General features: G+C 48.1%; 3 protein-coding genes across 3 annotated transcripts; all 3 read right to left on the bottom strand.

Annotated features, from left to right (window-relative positions):
- Nucleotides 1–50: 50 nt before the first annotated feature.
- On the bottom strand, nucleotides 51–3,438 carry ATF4 (activating transcription factor 4). The gene is made up of 3 exons (XM_052790384.1): nucleotides 2,964–3,438; nucleotides 1,514–1,825; nucleotides 51–992 (listed from the first exon to the last, which is right to left on the bottom strand). Exons 2-3 carry the CDS (start codon nucleotides 1,725–1,727, stop codon nucleotides 142–144), a joined length of 1,065 nt encoding a protein of 354 aa, XP_052646344.1. The 5' UTR covers nucleotides 1,728–1,825; nucleotides 2,964–3,438; the 3' UTR covers nucleotides 51–141.
- Nucleotides 3,439–13,124: 9,686 nt separating this feature from the next.
- MIEF1 (mitochondrial elongation factor 1) lies at nucleotides 13,125–21,449 on the bottom strand. The gene is made up of 4 exons (XM_052789662.1): nucleotides 21,306–21,449; nucleotides 20,967–21,147; nucleotides 18,686–18,948; nucleotides 13,125–17,585 (listed from the first exon to the last, which is right to left on the bottom strand). The coding sequence occupies exons 1-4, from the start codon at nucleotides 21,447–21,449 to the stop codon at nucleotides 16,779–16,781; spliced, it is 1,395 nt and encodes a 464-aa protein (XP_052645622.1). The 3' UTR covers nucleotides 13,125–16,778.
- Nucleotides 21,450–22,826: 1,377 nt separating this feature from the next.
- Nucleotides 22,827–23,514, bottom strand: LOC128142935 (MIEF1 upstream open reading frame protein-like). The gene is made up of 2 exons (XM_052789664.1): nucleotides 23,380–23,514; nucleotides 22,827–23,068 (listed from the first exon to the last, which is right to left on the bottom strand). The coding sequence occupies exon 2, from the start codon at nucleotides 23,037–23,039 to the stop codon at nucleotides 22,827–22,829; it is 213 nt and encodes a 70-aa protein (XP_052645624.1). The 5' UTR covers nucleotides 23,040–23,068; nucleotides 23,380–23,514.

The following is a 23,514-nucleotide window of genomic DNA, read 5'->3' as shown; positions in this document are numbered from 1 at the left end:
TGGTGCAAGTCACACTTCTTTTACAGGTACCCAGTTATCTCACACCAGAATTGCACGTTTACTATAAAATAATTTATTAGACAGCAATACATCGCTTTAGCAGCGAGCTTATATACATGCACATAAAAACTGCTGACTACCCTACTCAGGGGCTCTAGCTCTTTTGCCCTTGGCCTTGCGGACCTCTTCAATCAGATCTTTTAAGTACTGAATTTCCTTACTAAGGGAATCTGCTTTCTCCTTCAGGGCCTGATTCTTCTGCTCCAACTCTCTGCACTCCCCAGACAGTGCCTCCTGTTCCGCCCTCTTCTTCTGCCGGTAACGTGTGGCAGCTGTCTTATTCTGCTCCATTTTTTTCAATTTCTTATCTATTTTCTTCTCTCCTTTCACCTTTGCTGACACTACCTTCTCTGCAGGATGATCATAGGGTTTGGACCGCACAGAGCCACAGTTAGCATCTGTAGGGAACTGGTTGTCATTGGGGGATCCAACTGAATTGGTAGGACTATGCTGGGGCGTTCCCAGGTAGGAGTCTGGGCTCATGCATATTCCACTATCATCGGAATGGTTCTCCTCCTCTTTCTCGGACTTGGTGATCACTACCACAAAGGTGGGGCCCTCCTGTTTTCTTTCTCCTTCCAGAACATCCACTTCACTACCTAGTTCTAAACTAAACGAATGTTCTGGAGTGGAAGTCAGAGACCCTGGGGAGAGGGGAAAAGACCAAAGGGAAGCCAATGGGGCCATCGGGTCTGCTCCAATTGGAGATTCAGGGAGATGGGTGATTAGGTCAGTTATCAGTGGAGGTTCTTTGTTGTGAAATTCCTGGATGGTAGGGTTAAATAGGAGATCACACGTGTCTTCCAACGTGGCCATCAGCTCGTCTGGTGAGACGGTGGCTTCCAGATGTTCCATACCTAACAGGGCATCAAAATCAAATTCCTTCAGATCCATCTTCTCCACCATCCACTCCATGCCAGAGAAGGCATCCTCTGCACAATAAAAACATTACCACTTCAGTAAACCAGCAACCAATGCAATTCCATGTTCGAAAAACAATCAAAAGCCTCGTCTTTTGATTGAAAAAAGTCAACCATGAGAAAAAAATCTCCTGCCATTTAGCTGCAGAAGACTGCAAGGTACAAAGCAAGCCAGCTGTCAGCTGTTGCAACATTCCATCCCTCTTACTCCAACACCAAAAGAATTCAGGGCCATTTGAAACATACAGCCATGCTTGTTTCTTGTGACCTCTGCCAGGCAGTAATACTATAACAGCCCATACACTATTAAAAAGACAAACAGAAGCATCACTTTACCATACGCCAGTCCAGCAACCAGCAATTCTATATTGTGTAAGCAGTGTAGTACACACACCTTCCAAGCAGAGGTATGCATGTGAGGTTGCCTTCACGTTTATGAAAGCCTAGCAACTTATTTTTTTAATAGGAATGTTACTAAATATGTTATGTGCCATTGCAATTGATGTACTTCATGCAAATAAGTAATACCTTACCCTGGCTATCTATGGTGTTGCCTAAACTGTCCACAGCAAGCCAACTGGAGGAGACTGCCTTAGCCTTGTCGCTGGAGAACCCATGCGAACTGAGGGGCTCGGCCACCTCCAGGTAGTCATCTAGGAGTCCCAGACTTTCCTCAGCCACCGAACACGGCTGGCTGAAGGGGGATAATGAATCCCCCAACAGCATCTCGTTGTTCAAGAGGCTCATCTTCGTCAGTTTTTAATGCTTTGATGTCGAAAGATGCAGACAAGTAGACGGTCTTTCTGTCGACTACAGCAATGCTGCTGTGTGGTGCCTTGAAAAACCTGCAAATAAAACTTTAGTTCATCAGTACTTGTTCGACCAGCATGGTAGCTTTTTTTTTTTTTAAAAAAAACAATGCCACTTCAGGAAGTATGGCAGTACTCTATAGCCTTGTAGGACTTCTCCATTTTCGGGACTGGCGTTTGCCTGCAACACATCATCTCTGCCCTTTTAATTGCTTGCGAAGGGCTGACCAGAGCCAGCCGCAGGCTCCAGGTGCCCGTTTCCCACCCAAGGCCGCCTGGCTTCCTCATGCCCAAATATGGGCACGGCTGCCGCTGGCCCCGCCCACCCGCTGCCGTGACTCACGCCCCCTCCAGCAGCCGCAGCCATTTCGTGATCCTGCCGCCGTCCCTCTCCCCACCCCGGCACCGGCCGCCATTTTGTATGTTGCCACGTTGCCACCGGGGCTCCAGCAGCGGCCGCCTCGGGCCGCCGCCGAGGCGTTACAGGGCCGAGTATCGAGGATACACCGACGGGAGACCAGGCGGAAAAGGCTAACGGAGCCCTCCGAAACGAGCAAACTTAAAAAACGGGGCGTTTGGGTGAGAAACCGAAGCGAGTGTCACGCACGCCACCTTTTACTGGAGTTTCCAGAATGTTACAAAACCCCTCCAGATCATCAGGGCAGGCTTAAGGCTACAGTACAGCTGCCAGCTTATGAGCAGCCCCCGTTTATTTACTGGGGACGACATACCACATGGTACTTATATTCTTAGAACCCCGATGCCTCCAATGCCCCATCTCCCCCAGCTACAGCAGCGTTCCCCCACGCGGGGTGAAGAAACCCCCTCAGGAATGTCCTACTCTTACTCCCACCAAGAAAAAAAAAAAAAAGATGGGTAAATCCCGAGCTTTTGGGCATCGAGTTTTCGTGAGCCGTAGAAAACACGGGTATTTCTCATCGTTTCTTCGGAAATGGCATTTCCTGCCATTTCTGACACGCGCCGCCCCGGGGAAGTTGAACCCCACAAGGATGCCCCCCCCCCACCTTATTCCCCAGGTGCTTTTTTCCCGGGACATACCACCCACTACCATTCGGGCGATAAACCCGCCCCCAAAGCCCACTTAAAAGTAGGAAAGAGGGCGACTAGCAACACACAGGAGAAGGAATACCAATCCCTCACACACAATACTCACGCCATGGTTGCAGATGCCGGGGATGTGCTGAGGCCGCCGCCGCTGCTGCTGCGCCTGCTGCACTGGCCGATGCCGCCGCTGGCCCTGCCGCCCTTAAAGAGCCATGGCGGCCAGGGGAGGGGAGGCTGCTCCGGTCCGCACCGCGCGGGAAAGGGCTGCGCGTATACACACAAGCAACACCTCTCCTTTCAGCAACAGCCACACAATGAGGTGGCACTGCCCGCGCGCCGCTTTATATAGGAGCCGACGTAAGCCAAAAAAGATCCGGCTGTGAGGTGTCCTTCCGCCAAGAGTCACCTGCCCCTCGGCAGCGCCCGCCGGCCTGTAGCCTATCTTTCTGGGCTCCTCTCCTGCCATTCTGCGAGGGGTTAAACGCAGGAGCCGCCGACAAAACCTACCACGCCATGACGGAGCAGAGGAGGAAGGGGACTATATGGTGTACATCCGCGCCAGCCACCTCCCCGCCAGGCGAGGAGCGCGTCACATGACCGGAGCAGCTGAGGACGCTCCCCCCCCCCCCCTCCGCGGGGGGGGAGCCGTTTTAACCGCCAACAAAGACAGGGCGCTCGCACTGGAGGCATCACGCAGATCGCCACGTGGGAAGGGGGGGCGCTCATTGGCTAGAGGCGAGTGGTTCACGTGCACCCTGCGCTGTCATTGGCCAGGGGCCCGAAGGAGGCCAGATGCTGAGGGGAAGGGTGGGGGGCGAGAGGGAGCACCTGAGCAGGGCAATGGCGGCCGGCGGGGGCTGTGACTGCGCCTCTCACCGCAGCCCTGCGTCTTCGCTGGCCTGTCTCTCTCGAAGCAGCATGTGTTCCCCCGCCTTTAATTTCCAACGGCCCCTTTTGTTCTCTACGCAAAGTCCTGCCGAGGTCAGGCCGGAGCTGGCATGGCTTCCCCTGAAGCGCTGAGGTGGCGGGCCGCCATGGCCTCCTGCTACCTCAGATAACGTGTCAGCTCAGGGCAGCGTCGCCTTCCCTCCCTGCCTGCCCCACGCATGCAGCGCTGAGATAATGGCTGCTTCGGGACACGGGCTGTGTGTTTGGGTGCGTGAGGGCGCCTGTCTCTCTGACCTGAGCCTGCCGGCCTCACAGCGGCCATGGTGCGGTATCAACCTGGAGTCATGGGGAGCTTCGCTGGAGTCCCGCACTGCTGAGCAGCCGAGAGCATGAGTCTAATCGGTGCTGTCAACCTATACAAGAGATGAAAATGAAGTTGGTTATTCCCCAGCTGAGGGACGAGAACTTCCTCTCCTGCCATGCAGTTTCACGCTGACACAGTTGCTTCTCTGTGCAGGCATAACTCAGTGTGATGTGAACATTAATGGATCACCTACATAGACTCAGCTGTAAAGCGCAGTGTCACCTTGGAAAGTTTTTAAAGTGCAGCTTCACATTATGTTTTATCTGATCTAAACCAACTTGCTGCTAGGAAAGAAGGCAGGCCTCTTCCCCCACCCTGTTCCTGGCTGTACGGTTCCACCAGCTGGTCTGGCCCTCAGTGAGCCAGCTCAGCCGCCTAACCCAGCAGGAAACTCATGGGGGTCAACAGTCTTCTGCTGGTTTCAGTCCCTTCATCACTTCACTCAGGTCAGACAAGCATCAGCCAGTTCCAGTGAGCTGGGAGGATCAGTACCTGTGTGCTTCCTCGCTGTGTCGGAGTTATCCAGCTTCAAATGGTTGCTTTTCCATGTTGCCAACCTCACAGCACACCATCAGCTCTGACAGCTGTGGTGGGTCCTTGCTTGTTCAAACATCATCATCCTGCAGGTCAAATTGCTGTCAGCTACTTCTGCAAAAGGCTCCAGTATTTTCCAGTTAGGGCCTCAATAGTGTTTGTGTAAAGCCACGGCCTTCATGCGTTTGCTCAGGTCTAACTGCCTGGAACTTATTAAACACCTTGACTGATAATTTGCGAGGATGGATGTGACCCAGTTTCTACTTTTAGCAGTCTGATGTTACTATCATAACTACAAAGCAGAGTATGTCACTCCACATCTGTAAACTGAACACTAGCTGCTGAAAGAAAAAGGCAATTTTTCCTCCATGTTGGCTGCTTGTTTTTTTCCCGGTTTGGTGTTTTCTTTTTTTTTGTTTAGAAGCAAGCACAGATTTTGGAATGACTCATTAAAATGGAGGAGGCAGAGAAAAAATGTCCTCCAACGCCAGAAAACACCACAGTAGCAATTGAGCGATCTAAGATGACTGTTCTGATAAATAACACAATGGAGCAGGCAGATCTTGCTTGAAAGCAAAATTCAGAGGATGCGGCAGCTTTTAAAGAAGCCAAGTGGGTGACTGGATGGGTAGATGGGTGGACAGCATCTCCATGTCTTCACTGGCTAAGGGAGAGCTCTCACATCCCCTGCCGTGCCTGCTTGCCCCTGCTTTAAGTGAAAAGGGTGACTGTACAACCGTAATCGTAGCTAAATAAACAGAAATGCTGTACACACCCAATCCTTCATCTTGAAAAGATAATTATAGATTTCTCTGAAAAGACTCTGGGTATGTGTGAGGAAGAATCACGCAAGCAAAAATGAAATATGCATTGAGGAACTTAACCCAGATCTGCCTGTTTCCTAGCTGCCTGGTTTCCATTTTGTGTGTAAACTTAGGTGGAAATTTGTCTGTGTTACTAGCTCCAGACGAATTTTTTAACAATCCCCAATCCAAAAAAGTGAGATCAAGTAACCAGAAGCCAGCCATTTAGTGAACAGCATATTTTTCCCTGTTTCCTGGAGGACTGCAGAATTACTGTTGTTACATAATTTCATAAGCTACATCCCCAATTCCTTTATAAATCATCTCTCTGCATTTGCACATATTTTGTCAGAGGTTTCTCCTTTGCGGCTAGAGTTTTTGACCGAGGTAGAAGACACTTCTTTAAGCCCAAGTAACAATTCCTTGGGAATTTTTGTACAAAAAAAATTACAAGTATTTTCTAAGTAGAGAACTACTAGCTATGCGCCACTAACTCAAAAGTGTCTAAAAAGCATTCTTTTCCAATATTACAGAATATATTTGCGGCTCAGAGATTGAGAAGTCTGGCATCTCTGAAGAAAATGGAATTTACAGCGGAAAAAGGTGGCTTCTGAATGAAGATTAATTTGTGTGCATGGTCAAGGAACTCCTGCTGACACGTTAACAGCTTTAGCACTGTGGATGGTATTTTCCTGCCCTGGGTACTGTACCTCGGCAAAGAGAGCTCCCGTGATAAGTAAGATCCATCCCGACCCAGAAGTGAGGGGCCAGCCGCAGGCACATTGAGCTGCTTGTGCAGAGCTCGCTGCAGCATAGAGGCCAAAGTGACCTTGCTGGGAAGTGATGAACTGCCCTGATAAATAGGGCACTGCAGAAAGCCACCTCCTGCCAAACAGCAGCACCAGGAGGTGGAAAACTAATACTCCTCCGTTCACCCTCCTCCTTCATTAAGATGGAATGTCAATATATGGGCTTTATTTCTTTTTTCTTTTTTTTTTAAGTTAATGTTGCAAAGAAAAATTTCTTCTTCCACCAGCAAGTATACAGGAGATAAACATGCTGAATGCTATGTTATTAAGTACACAAAAGACAAGGACGTAAATGTTTCCATAGTAACATCTCCTCGCACAGTCTAGATGGTCTGTATAGGATGCTCTCAGGGACTGGGGGGGGGGGGGGGAGTACTTGTGGGCTTCTGTAGCAGAGGAGCAAGGTGGGGGGAGTACATATTGCCTGGGCCAGGAGCGTAACCAGCAAAAGTAACGGAGATGGAGACGTTTGCTCTTTCCTGGAGTGCTGGGAAAGCCTCAGCCAGGGAGAAGGGCTGGCAGACGCTGCATCAGGAGGGTGCACGACCCCCATGGTGGCACTAGGCAGGCGGCTTTGGGCCCCACTCTGAGCCTCAGTGCCCTGGAGAAGGGGCAGGTGGGCTTTTGGGTGGCCCTGGGCCCTGCTGGAGTGGCTGGGGAGGAGGCATCCTTGCCTGCTTTGCAGAAGGATGAGCGTGAGGGCAAGTCCCCAAGGGGATTCTTGTGATAATTTCTGTCCTTCGAGCCTTCCATCAGAAGGGACAGGAAGCCTTACCCCGCAATTCAATGAGCAAAGCGTTTCCAGAGACCAGCAGGAATTTTTCCTGGAGACAGAGTGCCGAGGGAAAAACAACAGAGGAATGAGGCAAAGCAGCTAGACATTTTGAGCAATTTTGAGGGAGAATTACCTACAACCTTACGGCACAGGCTCATTCGCAGTGCTCAGTTTCTTCTCTCCTCATGCGGCACAAACAGATATCTGAAGGATCTTTTCTGCCAGATTCTCATTGTAAGCTCTTTAGGGATTGCTTTGTCTACGTTCCATTTCAAAACTAGATTGAAAAGCAAATATATTTGATTAAAGATCAGGCTGGGAGGTATTAGCGTCCATCTTTTATTACATACAAACAGAAAATAAGTTAGCCATATGCTCTGCCTCGTTTATTTTGGACTAGTACACCAAATGGAATCTCTAATAAATCATTCATTGCTTGCCCACCCCCTCACTGTCTTCTGTTTCCATCCTGTTATGTAAATATCACTGACATTTGAAATGAGAATAATAAAAAAAAGGATTAAATATGCAATTTACATTTGCAACTTACAGTTCAATTATTTTAGACAGATAGGGAAACAATCCTGGTTGTCTACCTACATTTTTCTTACCGAACAAACGTGGGCATGCCACGCAGATGCTGATAGCTCGCAAAATACATCTCTCCAGAGGCTTAGTTACTCAGAATCAGCCAGGCTGCGGCCAGCTGCCACAAGTAAAAACATTGTGCAAATCTGGTAAGAGGGAGGTGAGTTTTAACTTGTAACTTGCCCAAGCATGAATTTCCTGAGCAAAGCTACAACTGGTTGAAAATTATGTTTAGCAAAAAATATGTGTGGAGGGGGGGAGGAGGGGGTGCTGACTTTTGTTCATACCATTGGCGGATTTTTTTGGTTTTCTCATTGTCCAGCCTTGCTTTATTATGATGAAAGGACTTGGGGGTCAAGAATAATCCCTCGTGTATTAGCACATGTGGGAGCAGTTTAGCACACAAACAAAAGCCTTCAGTTGTCCAAGCAATAGCAGAACAGACACATTATCTCATGGCAACTGTTGTTCTTCACGGGGCTGTAGTTAACATGGCCCCCACTGCAGACTGTGGATTCAGTGCCTTTCAAAATGTATGTATGTGTATGTTATCAGCATCTGCTGGAGTCACACAAGTGCCATGTGCCTTTTGCCTTCCTGCGCAAAACAATGAAGATGAGAATGGCAATGCCCGTTCCTTCTTTTTCTAGCAGCACAAAGTTAGCGAGAGCTGCGGCCTGACGAGCAGGTACAGATTACGAGACTGCAGCATCTCAGCCACAGACACCAGTGGGTGAGTTAACAGCCCGTCGCCACTTCAGTGGACTTCTCCTTCACCGTCTCAGTGCCCCTTAGACTTGTCAGAGAGAGGACTCCTTGCTGTATCAGTCCAATGGCAATTACACTGTACTCCTGAACCTGCCATCTAAACAAGCAGCTTCGTCTGAAGCAGGTGGAAAAGTTATTTGAGCTTGAGTTATTTCAGCCTCTCTGTTCAGTGAGGGGGAATGCACAATGAAAGGCTGATAATACCAGACTATGCTCGGTGTGCTCCATCTGGGGATTTGTTTTTAACTTCACGTAACTTCAGAGTGTCTTGATAAGGCCAGGAAGAGGGTTTGTGAATGGATATACCCTATTAACAAAATAAAACAGAATCCTGGGGCTATCTTGGGTGCATGTGAGATCTCTCTGTCTCTGCTGCTGGCAGGCAGCTTTGGCAGGAACACTGACAAACCAGGTAGTTCAGATGAAGCTTTGAAACTCATTTGGGGATAAATTACCATTGAGGCTGTAGCTCCCCGAGTCCCTGGGGAGGAACACTGCAGATATTATTCAGTAATATTTCTCCACTCTTCATAGGCAGCAGCTTCTTGGTGGCTGGAATTTACCAGCAGACTTCGATCTGTTTTAATATATACTTGTTTACAGAGGAGGAGAGAGAAACTCCTGGCGGATGTTGACGCAATTGTGATATCATTGGGTTTATAGCTTTTTCCTGAATGCCTGTCATTTTCCCTCCTAAGGTCTCTGTGTTAGATTTGGCAAACAATGTCAGAAAGAACATTCTTTCAGAAGACTTTGAGACTGCTCTGCTCCCTGCACTTGCACGTGGGCTTGTGGGTGGCCTCAGCAGAGCCTCCTCAGATGCGTTACAAATGGACTGGCCATGGGCAAGCTGGATAATAGTCCCCAAAGAAGACTTTGTGGCCAAAGTACCATATTGAGTAGGTGCTGAGACTTCTCAATCCACTGCCCTTCTTACTGGCACCGCTGTGGCGCTTGGCGAGGGAGTTTTGCAGTTCTCTGAACAGGAGGAGGTTTCTGTGCTTGACTGCTGAGAGCGCTGGTTTGAGACTAAAGCCGGCTCTGTCTGAGGAACCAGCCACGGCAACCCACTGCTGTTGGGGGGCTACTGCTGGCCTGCTCTTTTGGCACTCAGAGGGTGAGATATTGTTGAGACCTCGTCCTGGGATTGCGATGATGGTAGACATCTCTGGGTCTGAGGCAACCTAGGCACTGTTCAGGAAGGTAACGTTTGAGCCATTCACCTTAGTCATGCAGTTTCAGTGAGACTGATTTGGATGTTGAGCACTTATCAGAAATACGGGTCTCCCCTAGGCAGGGCAGGCTCTGTCTGACCACAAAAGGGTGAAGTCTGTCCCAGGCCACAAGGCTTGGGAGTCCAGTTTGCCGGTGACACCAAGCATCTTCCTCTGCAGTGCAAAGTGATGGACTGAAGATGGATCACTCTTCTTTTTATTAATTTTCTCTTCTTACATAAGAAAGAAATTACAAAATTAAAAAAAAAAGAAAGAGGAGAAAGGTTCCCAATCCAAATCACTAGCTTATTGTTCAAGAAAAGGCACTGGACTAGATGCTTTCTACTGTTTCTCTCACGGCCACAGGCAGTGATTTGGAAAAGAGAAGGTTTGTACCTCAGTCACGTGCTTGCCTCAGCAAAAACCAACCTCCACTTGAATGCCAGGGAGCTGGGACCCCTGCCAACGTGCTCTCTAACAAGCAACGTGGGATCTGCGGCTCTGTGGCCTGTGGGATTACTGCATCTTGTACTGCCTTTGCTTCAGCGTATCTCAGGCCCTCTGACAGCATATCACCGCTGCTATAAACAACCAGGAGCTGAACATAATTCATATTATATTATATATGTAAGTGGCGGTAGTTATTATGTTCAAGGCCGTAACTATCCTCTGTGCTAAATAAATTCATGGATTTGAAGGCAAAAATTTCTCGCTGCCATACTCTTCCAGGAATGATTGCTTCTTGCCTTTCAAAGCGGGTAAGGAGCCTGCCAGGGCGTTAAGAGTTTTGAAGTAATGTCTGTCGTGGGACAGGTAAAGAGCCAACACAGTCCATCATTTGCCATCTATGCCCTTGTGTCTGTTGCCTGTTACGTCTCTGTCCTTTGCAATGCTGAGCAGAATGAGACAAGAGAGTCTTACGGGACTGGGATGTCTGATGGGACAGTATATCACCCCTGTGCTTCTGTGGAACAGTGACAATTCTACCACAGTAAGAGGCAGGGGAAGGGGTGGGCTTGTGCTGAGCGGAGGGAACTGTTGCCTAAAAAAAGAAAATCCAAAAACAAAACTAAAAACTCACGCAAGCAACTTTTGCCCGTTATTTGTATGGAGAAGACTTTTCATGAAGAATGTGGTTAGAATTGATATATATGTATTTCCCCTGAGAAGCTTAGCACTGAGTGTTAATAGACAGATCAAAGAGCTACTTAGCCACTGGAGCTAGGGAAATTGAACCAGGGCAGCAAAATAAAAATCAATCTGACTTTTAGTGTGTTTAAAGTGATTTTGTTCAGAACTGACTTCTGCATGAGTACTTAGGAAAGCTTAAGATATGAAAAGTTTGAGTTCCGTGAGCCAAACTCTGTCTTCCACTCTCCTGCTATTCATAAAATGACAAGAACGCTTTCCAGGTACAGAATGATTTCAGATCTTCCCTGCCTTACCCGTTGGTCTGACCACCCTCTTTTGCCTTACTATTTGCAAGATATTTCCGCAGGATCACATACTATAAAGATATTATAATGCTGTCCTTCTCAGAGTATGCTAGTAAAACTTTTACACTGTGCTATCCCTGATTGCGTAGGGGACACACTTGTTACATGAGAGCTATTTTAAGGAGGTGTTGAATCTTAAAAAAAAAAAAAAAGAAAAAACAGAAAAAAGGGAGGGGGAGGATATTTCTTGAATCCCTCAGATCATAACTCAGCCTGACAAGGATAAAGAAGAAAAAAATCCAGATACCTCAAACAGTTCCCCAAGTGTCTGGACTGCAGCAGTCCTCCTAGGGCTGGAAGCCAATACTGAGTTTCACTGGTAGGAGGGAGAATCTCCCATTTCTTGCTTGCTGCATCTGTGAGTAAAGCCCAACGTTTCAAGATCCAGGCCCAGATTCAGTGAGCCATGCTGGAGCCATTGAATCATACCTACTGCAGGTAGTGGGGCCAACATATTTTATCTTACCTGGAAGAGAAACTCCTCGTTTGAAAGAGGCTCCTCTTTTTTTCCATGAGACTAAATTTAAAAAGCAGCAGCTGTTTGCAGCTTTTCTGGAGTTTAGAATACTAGAATAAACCTTAAAAAACCAGAGAGGTGATTAAGTATTTGGGGAAAAAAAGAAACATTCATCATACAGTTCAAAACTTTAGCATGATAATCTCCAATTTGGGGTACAGTCACCCTCTCTCCCCCCCAGCCTAAGACTAGCTACAGAATAGTCGGGCTGGAATTTATTTATTTATTTATTTTTAAAATGCAGAGATGCAAAAATAAATAAGTAAAATATAAGCTCGGCTACATTCCTTTCCAAGTTATATTACAAGGCACGCAAAGTATTTTGCTTTTTCCAAAATTCACCTTCCACCTAAGCTGTTTGCTCCTCAGGCTAAGAACAAAAGAGATGCTGAGTCTTTGCAGCCTGGAGAACCATTTACGCTCCTCTTCTTTGTAGCAACCTTTTCCATACTTGAAATAATTATCATGACTCCCCTCAATTATTTCTTCTCTACATTAAACAAACCCATATCTTTTGATCTTTCCTCTCTATTCATGCTGGGACAGCTTTTATGCAAAGGTGCAAACCGCTGCATACATTAAACATGTATTGCAAGCTCTAGGCTTTCCAGGGGTATTAACTTGAAGGGGTAATACCTGGCACAGATTCCACGGAGCAGCTCGTTTTAGCTGTTCCCATAAGACTCCGTATGACGTGAAATGTGCTTGATCTCATCTGATCTGTTTCTACCACAGAACAGATTAAAGGAATGAAACAAAACAAGAGCAAGGGGTATCAGAAAAAAAATGTTAGAGATGTAGACTCCCTTTGTATCATAACATATCTTCCAAAATAGTTAATTGCTGACTCCTCATTAAAACAAGCCTCACAGGACAATGTTGTCACCATAGCCTGTCTTCCCAGAATTAAGGAGCCTGGGATCCATCACTTCATGCTTTACTTGATGTCCAACACTTCTGCCCCACCTTCCCAAGCAGGTACATAAAACTGGGTCTTACTGGGAAGAGCTTCAATACACCAGACACAGGCCCCCAGCACAGCGGCTTCTCACTGCCCCAAGGCTGATGCCTGGATAAGAGAGGAGTGTATTTGGCTGGGGAGCGGATTGGCACATAGAAACCAACATGTGACTGAGCAAGGGTGGGGGAGTCTGCACAAGAAAGTTTTAATATTAAAAGAAGCACGGAAGCCTGTGAAGTCTGGGGAGCCACATGAAAAGCAGGTGCCTGTCCGGGCACGCGGGCTATCAGAGAAAGGATGGGAGGCACAGAGCCATTAATTACACATCATCTTGTGACTGGTGCGAACGCTGCCAGGAGCCCGCACGCTGCGGTACCGAGCTGATCATCTTCTCAAGAGAAGTTGCAGAGCGCTGAGCGCCCAGAGCCGCAAAGGGAAAGCAAGTGAATCAGCAAGGGGCATGTCGGTCCCCAAGCGCTGGTGTGCTATGTCAGCATGAAGGTGACGTGCCGAGACAAAAGCAGAGTTTATAAACACACCGGAGACAACCAGGTTACTGTGGAAAGTAATTTTATTTCAGAATTTCACGCACTCTGTCACAGACCATGCACTTAGACTTTCCCCTTTGCAAATCCACAGCCTCCAGGCCTGGGAGAGATGGGGCATCATCCCTTCACTTCTCACTGCGAGTACCCACATGCCAAGAGTGAGGGCCCCGATGGCAGCTCGCCAGGAGGCAGAAAGCAGCCTCTTGTTTCCATAATTGCTCTTAAACAAGGGAAAAGAAATCAATCTGACTTGAAGGATTAGCAGTGGAGCTCAGCAGCAGTGAAACCCCACAGCTGAGCAAGTTGGTCCTGACCCCGTGGTTACAAGGAACAAGACGACAATCTCGTGGGAAGCTCGCGTGAGCTAAGCTACAGCAGAACACACCGAGGCATTCTTGGAGCCCAGGCAGCGACCAACCAAATGCACGCTCTGGGCCTCCTACAATCAATTTGTCTCTGAGCCGCTCTGCCAGGAAGGTGGCCAGGAGCTGCCCTTTTCACATTCGGCTTTAGGTCCTCCTGCTCCGTGCTACAGCTTTGACTAGGAAGGAGCCTACCTATAGGTAAGACAGCCCTCCGGGCTGTACGTCAACATGTGTACTGCATTTAATACTGAAAGGTGCCGGTTTGAAAGACTCTGCAACAGTCTTTTTGACCCACAGGCTGGGTACAGCATTAGTGTAAGTTTCCTGCATACTTTACCCTACTCCTTCTTCCCTGCCTCTGTGGCCCCTTATGCCTGCCCCTGCTCTTGAAATACTCCTAGTTGCAGTGTCCCTGTGACCCGTTACATCTTTGGCCTTTGCTGAGACTGCCACTGTCAGGGCAGCTATTGCCCGCTGTGGTGGCTGCCTGTAGGAAGTGAGCATTTGCCTCCCGAGCACAGGCTTGTGGCTAGCTCAGAGGAGCGCAAAACTGAAGGGAGGAAATGATGGAAGTGATTCAAGTGAAGTGGAGCAAAGTCTACAGAAAAGGCAAAAAGGCAGCTTCAGTCTCCATTTGATACACAAATTGAGCTCAATAGCAGCAAGAAATGGCCATAAAATATTAATTCATTAGGTTGCCAGGAAGAAGTAAAAGCATTCATGTAAAAAATTCTCTATACAGATATGTATGTGGCAACTGTTCTCAAGCCATCTCAGACAATGGTTTCCTCCTGTTTATGTCTCACCTTTTTTGTATCTATAGTTTTGATCATTCCAAACCATGTCGCTGCTCAATTCTGTGTGAAGACCATGGTATTCGAGTCAGCACCAAGTGAGGGGTGAGATCACACTGAAGAAATGAACTTATGGGGAACTCCTGACAACCCAGATATTTTAATATTTTTGTTGACCTTCAAGTAATTAAAAGAAAGGGGAATTTCCCCCAATAGCCCATAGGCTCCAAGTCTCATCTGTCTGCTTTTAGGGTAGGAAGGCTGACATCAGAAAGGCAGTGGAGGGCAGGGAAAGGAAGAAGGGAAAAAATCTGGGAACCAGACTGAAGAGCAATCAACATATGACCAACACTGACTGCTGCAAAACTTACAAAACACAAAATCATACAAACAGAATTTCTGTTAACCTTTTACAGACTACAGACTTTATATACACACACAAACTTCAAAGTACGCAGCTGGCAGTCTAGAAAATACCAGTACCCTACGGATTAAATAATTTAAAATGTAATGTTGCATTATCACTGTATACGGAATATTATCTGACACATTGGCTAAAATGGACGGATTGTCCGAGAAAGATGCTCCCTCCCTCATCTCACCAGCACTGCCTCCAAAAAGAAAACAAGGGCTAAAGACTCCCCTCCGTGGTTCCTCTCCTGAAACTCACCTTGAAACTTCTCTGTCAAAGGTGGGGGGAAGTCCTGAGAGGAAGGGAGGAGAAAAGGATTCCTGCTCCCTCCAAACTCTGCTGCTGCAGTACCCCTCTCCTTTGGCTAGGGAGGCTGGACAGCAAGGGAAGAATAGGTGCTAAAGCTGGGAAAAGGCAAGTATGTTTCTGTAATGATAGCTGTGCTGGTCTTTTGAGAGAGACACAGCCACAGACTTGGGAGAACACCCTCCCTCCCCCTTTTTGAAGATAAGAGGCCAGAAGGCTTAATACAGAGTATACAGAGTCTATGTGGCTTGTTTAGGAGATACCAACAGTGCAGCAGCTGCCCCCCAAAATCCGTACCGCAGTCCAGCAGCAGATGGGAGGGCAGCCAAGGGAGAATGGCCTGACAGCAGCCATAAACAGGAGTAAGCAGAACTGCATTACCAACAGGTCCAAACAGACAGAATGGGGAAGGTGTGCCCTCACCAGCTTTCTAAGAGTAATTGTAAACTGGGAGCACTGGAAAGTCAGCGTGTGGGAATGAGGAAGGGGACAGACAGCCTCAGCTCTGAGGTGGCTGGGGAGGGGACTAAAACACACACTGAGAGCAGATGGCAAAGCCAACGTACCTCTAAATGCCAGCTCTGCATATGTACCCTGTTATCAGTGTATGGGACAGAACCTTGCCAATGACACCAGTTCAGTCCTATCACCTTCACAGACTTGTAGCTGGTGAGAATCTGGCTTACGTGTGCTTATTACAAAGCCCTTTGAGGCATGCAGTCTTGCTTCCACCTCCTATAAACCAGAACAGCCATAAGCTCTTGGGGAAAAGATGAAAAAAAATAATCCCTGTTCCCATATGTGTCTCCCACCCCTCCTCCATAATCAGCCTCTCTTCCTCTAGGCCAGAGACATCTAAGGAGCTGCCCTGTTCTCCATTCCCAGGGCGGCCATTCCCACCAGCAACACCCAGCAGATCTGGCTAGGCAGGAATGGCAAGCCCTGCTCCTTCGGCCTCATCACATAGCCAGACCACAAAGGTTTCTTCCTCCCCTACGACAGCTTCAGTGAGAACTGCCCGTACTGGAGATTGCGTTGCAGCAGACTGGACAAGCCTCAGCCCTTTACTCCTGAACCCAGCTCACAAAGGATGAGAAGGCTCCGTAGGAACAGGAGCCATGGGCATGGGCGTTCTCCTATTCCAAGCTCTACAGCCCTAAATACTGCCAGTGTAATCATTATCCACTCAGAAATACAAAAACCCAACCCTATCCAAAACATCTCACTCAGTCTGCCCTGCATGACTGAGTCAAAGGGACCAATAAAAAAAAAAAAAAAAAGAGAAAAAAAGAAAGAGGAAAGTGAGACAGTGTGGTACAGCAGAGAAAAAGAAACAGGGGGCAAAGTCAGACTGGAGGAAAGGAAAGGAAAGGAAAGGACGTCAATGCGAGTCTGCTAAAATCGTCACTGGATTTACCAGCCCAGTTCCACCTTCTTCAGACCAAAATGGACTCACTGCACTAAGTGTACTACAGGAGAAAGAAGTGCATAGTTTGGTTTTTTTTTTTTTTTGGTAGACACTTAAACATCAGCAGAATTTATGCGAAGATCTTAGAGCTGCAGTTTTAGCCTCTTTTCCCTAGCCAATGGGTACCTGTTGGGGCAGAGATGGTGGAAATGGACCGGTAGCACCAAGAAATTCAGTGGGAGCACCAACTCCACAGCAGGAAATAATAATGAACCAAAAGGAGACAGAGAGAGAGAAGTGGAGGAGTCATATTTCGCAGTCATCAAAGTCCACCTTGGCTAAACCCTATCAACACTTCCCTAGGTAAGGCCCCATTACGTCTGCAGCAAGACCTCTGGCTCTGACAGAGAGCTGTAGAGGGTATAGCCCAACTCATCCACTTCTTCGGGGGTGAGCTCTGAAAACAAGTTCACCTTGGGGTTCAGAGCACTAGGGAGGACACCTGCCTCCAAGTAGCGGATCAACCCCTTCAGCGCCTGCAAGAAGCGATCAGCCAGCATGTCCTGGGACCAGTTGGACTCCTCTTGGGATAAGTGCAGGATGACATTGGTGAGCTGGCTGGCAGTGAGGTGACCCAGGGCTGGGTTTGACTTGCATACCGCTTTGAAGATCTTCAGGCACAAGCAACGGCAGCCAGAATCACACTGGTCCAGGGCCCGGAGGCGAGCTGTTTCTGCTGGCCGCAGGCTCAGTCGCCACAAATTGTCATTCTGGGCCAATCGATGCGGTTTGGCCACAAGGATGATGTCACCCAGTGTCAGGGATGGTAGGAAGTCAATAAAAAGATGCCGTTCTGGATCATACTGGACTTCCAGTGTCAAATCTGCTGGGGGAGCTGCTGGACGGATCACGTAATCCAAGAGAGTCCCAATTGCTGGCCAGTTGATGGAGCCAGCTACAACTTTCTCAAAGGTGTCTGCTACAGCTTTGGGGGAAAGGTAACCTCCCACCACACAGCGGTCCCAGTAGCTGCTCCCACGGGGAAAGTACTCTGGGTTTTCCCGACGCACCAAGTAGAAGCCAGGAATGTTCATGATAGTGTCCTCTCCAGGGATGCACGACCACAGGTTCTGCTCCAGCATCAGAGGCACAATGAGCTGGATGTGGTCAGCTGTCACTACCTTTCACAAGAAAGAAAAGTCGGTAAGAACAAGCTTTCTCTCTCCACACTCAGTTTTATTCACCACCTTTAAATAGCCTTCTGTTCAAAGGAACTTGGAATAAGGATTCAGCTGTCTTAGTCTCCTCTCTGCATGGGATTCACAGCCTCCCTTTCTCAGAAGACATTCTGAAGGACTATTTCCCATCATCAGTGGGATAACTCCAAGGTATAACCCAAGCTAGTGCTTATACAGTATGTACTGCTTGGAGATCCTTAAATACTTCAGGACCTGACATGGACTGCATATAGACAAATCATTTTGCCTCCTCCAAGTCCAATCCTTGGATGTGAGATGCGGCTGGCCCAGGGCACAGCAACACCACATGATAATTTAAAACAGGAGGCAGAGTATTAAGTTTCTAGACAGGCTTCTGTTGCCATGGTTTAATTATCCCATGCTACAACTAGGTACTGCCCTCACCCAGTCTGCCACTTTGTTTGGAAAAAGGTCATTAAAGATCCCTTTTCACCAATGTGATTAAGACCCCAGATCTAAGTTTCACTGGACACTCGACACTCCATTCCAGAGCTCTGACTCAAACAAAAAAGTGTGCCTCTGAATCACTCACTATAGCCATGGGCATCTTGCCATCAGGGAGATATGCAGCAGGGACTGCTGTCCAATCCAGGTCTGTCATGCGTTAAAAAAAAAAGAGTAGGGAAGACCTACATGAATACACAGGAGTTCTAAGGGAATATAACGTATTTGGGAGGAGATAGAAAGGACATAGAGAAAAAAAGAGGTCTGTCGGAGAAACAGCAACAAAAACACAGCTAAAGGAAGAGACAGAGGGGAAGGAAAGAAAGGCTGAGATAATCCAGAGAAATAAAACAGCAAAAAGCAAATGCTTTGCAGACAATGCCAGAGCAGCCTGGTCACGCCCATTCAAACAGTACTGCAGAAATCCAACGCCTGGCTCCACGGTGGGAAAGGCGACACCAGGAGTCTTATTAGAGAGGAATGTTGTGCTGAGGCAGCACTGCCAACAGGGAAGCCTGAAATGCCCCTGCCTAGTCAGCCTTCTGAATAATGACCCATGATGCGGCCCCAGGAATTACCTGCAGATCATCATACAGGCTGCCGCTGAGGTACATGTCACGCAGGGGCATGTCCGGCAGCTTGGCACGTAGGAAGCTGCGCAGCTCAGCACAGATATCCACAGCTGCTTGCTTGGCCCGGGCCTGCTCATCCGCTGGGATAGCTACCTTCCTGCGATAATAAGCGAAGAGCTTTTCTTGCAGAGACAGACGAAGGCGGGATTTTTTCAGCTCTACTTGACTCCTCTTGGCAGATGGCTTGGGCTTTGTGGGTCGGAAAAAGTCTGCAAGACAGAAGGAAAACTGTTGAGTGTCTGCAGTGTTTCACTGTGAAGTGATCCGCAAAAGAAAATCTGCAGCGTGGAAGTGCAGCCTCCTAGGTCTCAGAAAGCTTTCAGCAGACATTTTGCATGCTTTACACAGGTACCAGTCAAAAGGGAGGTGCTGAGAAACTTCAAAAGATACTACTATGAACATCAAACCGGATAAAAACAAGTTACTAGATTTGGAATTTAGCCAGAACAAGACTAACATCGTGCACAAGGAAGTATTTTTAATGGCTACAGGGGCAGTATGTCAGTTCAATTTCATCAAAAATTCAGCACTGTTACCAGTTCAGAAGCTTTCAACATGGTGCCAGACCAGTAGATAAAACACTCTTGAACGACCATCACGATCTCATTAAATTTTTAACACTATAATTGATTTTCACAAATTATCAGCAAAACCCAGTCCTGACTAGGGTATGAGATCAGAGTGGACACGCCACCTGGAAATGAAATAGTTGTTAGAGGTCTGATCAACCCTTAGCAGGACAGTGAGCTGCCAGATCTTGGGGCCAGCAGAGCTCAGGCAATCGTAGCCCCAGTGAAAGCTTCCCTCAAACTTTCACTGGCCGAAGAACAGAGCACACTCTTAGGCACAATACAGCAATACTATGCTTTACGCTGCATTATTAAGCAATGTCTAACCTGCACAGATTGTCTAAGCCCCTTTTTTTCTGACTGGTTTCCTAAAGAAGTCAGTCAATGCTTCCCACCTATCTTTCAGACTTCTCTTAATATGGACCAAGAGTTTCAGAAGTTATCAATGAGAATTAATGATGAATTACAGATCTAAGAGATCTTTGGAAGGGCTGTGGTACTTAACGGGTGCAGGAGAAAACCCCAAGTCGGTGGCCCCATTAAGGCAATCAGCTGTTGCACATTTCTTTGGCAACAGGCATTTGGCCACACAGCACACACAGAACGGCTGACTAAGCTGCGCACAGACCCATCCCGCCCAACCTCAGCAGCTGCTGTCTCTCGTCCCACTGGGGTCTTTTGGACAGATCTGAGGTTTTGCGTGAAAAGGAAATAGCCTGCAAAACCACAGGGAACCAGACTTCATTGCCTGTTCATAAAAAAACCCTTATTTTCCATCTTAAGTTTTAATTTGTTTTTAAATCAAGAATGCAAGATGGCATCATCAATGGTTTTATTCCTCAATCCTCATCTTCTGGGAGTCCAATTAAATTATCTAGACCCCATTTAACACAGCTGTCTAGTTAATTAGCATTTCCTCAGCAGAAGACCCATTGCCATCCTGAAGCTGACTTTCTTGCAGAGAATTTGGAAATCAAGTTAAAAGCTTGATCCTGATTTTTATTTTAAATCTCCAAGTGTCAGTCTCCTGAAGTGACATGGGATAGAAAGTAAATCCCCTAAGAAAAAACAGCCAAACACATATAACAAACACTGATGGACTCCAAATTACTTATCATCCCACTCAAAAAGACTGCACGTCACTCTTTATAGCCTGATGAAGACTAACTCAGTGATAAGCAGCACTGAACAGGCAAACAGCATTACAGAAATTATTAGGAAAATGGTAGAAATACTACAGGTAATACTGTTATAAATTGCTAGTATATTCACAACTTGACTATTCCCCTCTTAAAAAGACACAAACAATCTGGAACAGTCCAAAGAAAGGCAACAAAGAGCTTGAAAGGAACAGAGTGGCTTTTTATCAGGAAAGACTGCACAGATAAGTATTCAGCTTGAAAGAGAAAAGACTGAGGAAGAATAAAGCTTAAGTCCATGAAGTCATGAGAGGAACGAAGAATGCAAATAGATGACTATTGTTCGCTAGCTCCCAATCTGACTTCTAATTCTTGAAGTTACCAGTAGACCTGCTTAGAAGAAAAACATCAAAATCCTGGGCTGGACAGAGTATTCTCCTTCCTGCATTCCTTTAAATGAAAACAGGGTTTATGGGCCTAGATGATTCTGTAAAACGGGAGTATCACCCTGCTCCTTACCTGTGTCTGCAGCCGAAGGACCAGTGGGAAGGGTCTGCAGGGAGCGGCTGAGGTTAGTCTTCATGTCCTGGGTCAGTAAGCGTGAGGAGGAGCCCAGCCAGTTTGGCTCTTCCCAGCTTCTCTTTCCTGACTGGCTCAAGCGAGTGGGGCTGCTGGGAGCGCTGATTGCCCGGTCGTACATCTAAAGCAACATCACCAGGCACAGTCTGAGTCGTTAAGGGCCCAATGTTTGCATTTTACCCAGCCTAGTGCCAGCATCCCAGGTCCTTTGTTTCCCACTCCTCCTTTCCAGTGCCCCCGTGCTCAGGTCCCACCCCGCTGTCCCGCATGCTCGCTCACCCGTTTGACGGCCAGCGTGGCGATGCCCAGCATAGCTGCTCCACCCACGCCCAGCACAAGCCGGGCATTGGACAGCACGAAGTCGATCGCTGTGCCGATGCCGTTGTCATCTTTTTTCCCTTTGCGCTGCCCAGCGCCTGCCATCTCACCTGGAAGGAGCAGGAGCATTAAACAAACGGGTCAAAACACGCAACCCTAACGGTTTGCTCCCTTCTCCTCCACCCCACGCTCATGGCTCTTGGGGTCTTAGCGCAGAGCCACAGGAAGGGACCACCTAACCCTGCAGCCTCTTTAATTATCTTCCCTCGAGGAGCTGCTTATTCGCAGACACGCCGGAACAGTACCGACCAAGCTCTGCAATGACAGCATTTCTTTGCTTCCAGCAACATTTACGACCTGAAGAAAAACATCCCAAATTTGATGTGGGGCTTCTAATCATTGAAGCAGGTTTAATTGTGTAATCACCTAGTGCTTTTTAAAAGAGAAAGTAAGATTTACTTCAGCAATATTTTCCAATAAAATCCTGTATATTATTTAAAACTCTGTGGCCATTCAGGTCTTTTCCTTTTAATTTCTGCTTCTCAACCAAACCGTGGCTTTTTTTATGCCAATTTATTTTCTTATTCTCAATCTAATGGGTGTAATTTTGCTCACAGACGAGGTGATGCAGGGATGGTCAACTGCTTGTCCGTAACAGATCAGAATCTTCCCAAGAGTTGACAGGCGGTCTCAGAGCATCCACGCCCAGACTCATTTTTGGACAATGGCCGGTCCCAGATACTTCAAAGACACCCAAGAATCAACAACAGAGACCACAACACACCACAAAGGGAACAGCTTCCTTGCTTTCACTAAACATTTACTCTTGCCCTCAAAGCTGTTGGGTTTGACTCTCATACAAGTCATGTATAACACAAACATTAATATTTTCTCACACATGTGCTTTTGTTTTCTCCAATTCCCACTTAACCTGATCTTGATATTTAAATTTAAAGAGTCTCCCTGGCCAACTACATGTGTAAAACACACTTTGCCACCACTGTACCCGCAGCTGGATCCTCAGTGAACCTACATGAAAACACCAGGAAACTCTTCCAACCTGACTCGAGATCTGTTTTCTCAGCCAGTTTCAAAGGTTCGGCGCCTGCCTGTCTGGGGCAGTTTAAAACTGCCCTTAGGTTTTTCTAAGGCCAAGCTACAATCCCAGAAGGAATGTTCCTGCCTTGGTGAACCAGGAATCCAGTCACCCATCACCCCTAGGCAGAAAAAACCCACACTTTCACAAAGCAAGCTGTAACAGCAGCATGAAGAACATGGTTATATCATTGTAAATGACCTACCTGTGACCTAACGCATTTGTAAAGAGAACAGGAGAGCCCTCCTGGTGCGCCTGGGGAAGCGCCTTCCAGACTTCTTCAAGACAGTGGTGGGCAGAGAGCGTTAATCATCTTTTTTGGTTGGCGAGGGGGTTTTGGAAAGAAGAGGGAATTAAGCGGGGCCAAAAGGAGCTACAGGGAATCTCTAAACCAGGCCCCCGAGTTTGCTCTGCAGGAAAGCTTGCCCCTTCTCCAACTGTCTTTCCTTGTCCTCTAGCTGCTGCAGCCCCCGGTTCTTGCGGAACTCGCGGCGGATGAAAGTGAGGTAGAAATCCCGGTCGGTGTAACGCAGCCCACGGCCCTGGCGCAGCAGGGCCCGGTAGAGGGTCAGGACAGCCTCCCGGGACCACGCTGCCATGGGGGAAGACGGGTGCGTGGACGGGCGACCTAGAGAGAGGTGACAAAGCGCGGGACCCGAGTCAGCTTTCACCTCCCGGAGGGAAGCACCGGCCGCCGCCTCCTCCTCCATGCCTGGCCCCGCAAACCACCGTCCTCCCCGGCCCGGGAAGGGACGGGACAGCCTCTCGAACGGCCCACCGGGGATAACAGGCTCTCTTAAGGGCGCAAGGCCGCACGGCCTGCTGCGGGGGTGGGGGGGAACCGGCGGGACCCGCGGCCTGGCCCTTCCCGTGGAGCTCCCCGCCGGGCTGGGGCCGAGCCCTCCGAGGCCCCGCGGGGACCGACCGTATCGGACTCACCGGGAACGGACCGGGGAGGAGGAGGAGGAGGAGAAAGGGAAAGCGCTCCGAGACCCTCACGGCAACCGATTGCCTCCCGGGGTCACCCGGCAACATGGCCGATCCGCTTCCGTGTCGTGACCCCGGCCCCGCCAA

This window comes from Harpia harpyja, chromosome 6 (genome assembly GCF_026419915.1).
Source record: "Harpia harpyja isolate bHarHar1 chromosome 6, bHarHar1 primary haplotype, whole genome shotgun sequence".
Taxonomy (NCBI): domain Eukaryota; kingdom Metazoa; phylum Chordata; class Aves; order Accipitriformes; family Accipitridae; genus Harpia; species Harpia harpyja.
This window is presented reverse-complemented; position numbering and strand designations above follow the sequence as displayed.

What these genes read in the sequence shown, in the direction of transcription:
- ATF4 (XM_052790384.1), bottom strand. Translation starts at nt 1,727, where the DNA reads ATGAGCCTCTTGAACAACGAGATGCTGTTGGGGGATTCATTATCCCCC. An exon ending in CAACACCATAGATAGCCAGG is followed by an intron (nt 993 to 1,513) that starts GTAAGGTATTAC and finishes TTTATTGTGCAG; the next exon opens with AGGATGCCTTCTCTGGCATG.
- LOC128142935 (XM_052789664.1), bottom strand. Translation starts at nt 23,039, where the DNA reads ATGGCAGCGTGGTCCCGGGAGGCTGTCCTGACCCTCTACCGGGCCCTG.
- MIEF1 (XM_052789662.1), bottom strand. Translation starts at nt 21,449, where the DNA reads ATGGCAGGCGCTGGGCAGCGCAAAGGGAAAAAAGATGACAACGGCATC. An exon ending in TCCTTCGGCTGCAGACACAG is followed by an intron (nt 18,949 to 20,966) that starts GTAAGGAGCAGG and finishes TCTGTCTTGCAG; the next exon opens with ACTTTTTCCGACCCACAAAG. An exon ending in GCCTGTATGATGATCTGCAG is followed by an intron (nt 17,586 to 18,685) that starts GTAATTCCTGGG and finishes TTCTTGTGAAAG; the next exon opens with GTAGTGACAGCTGACCACAT.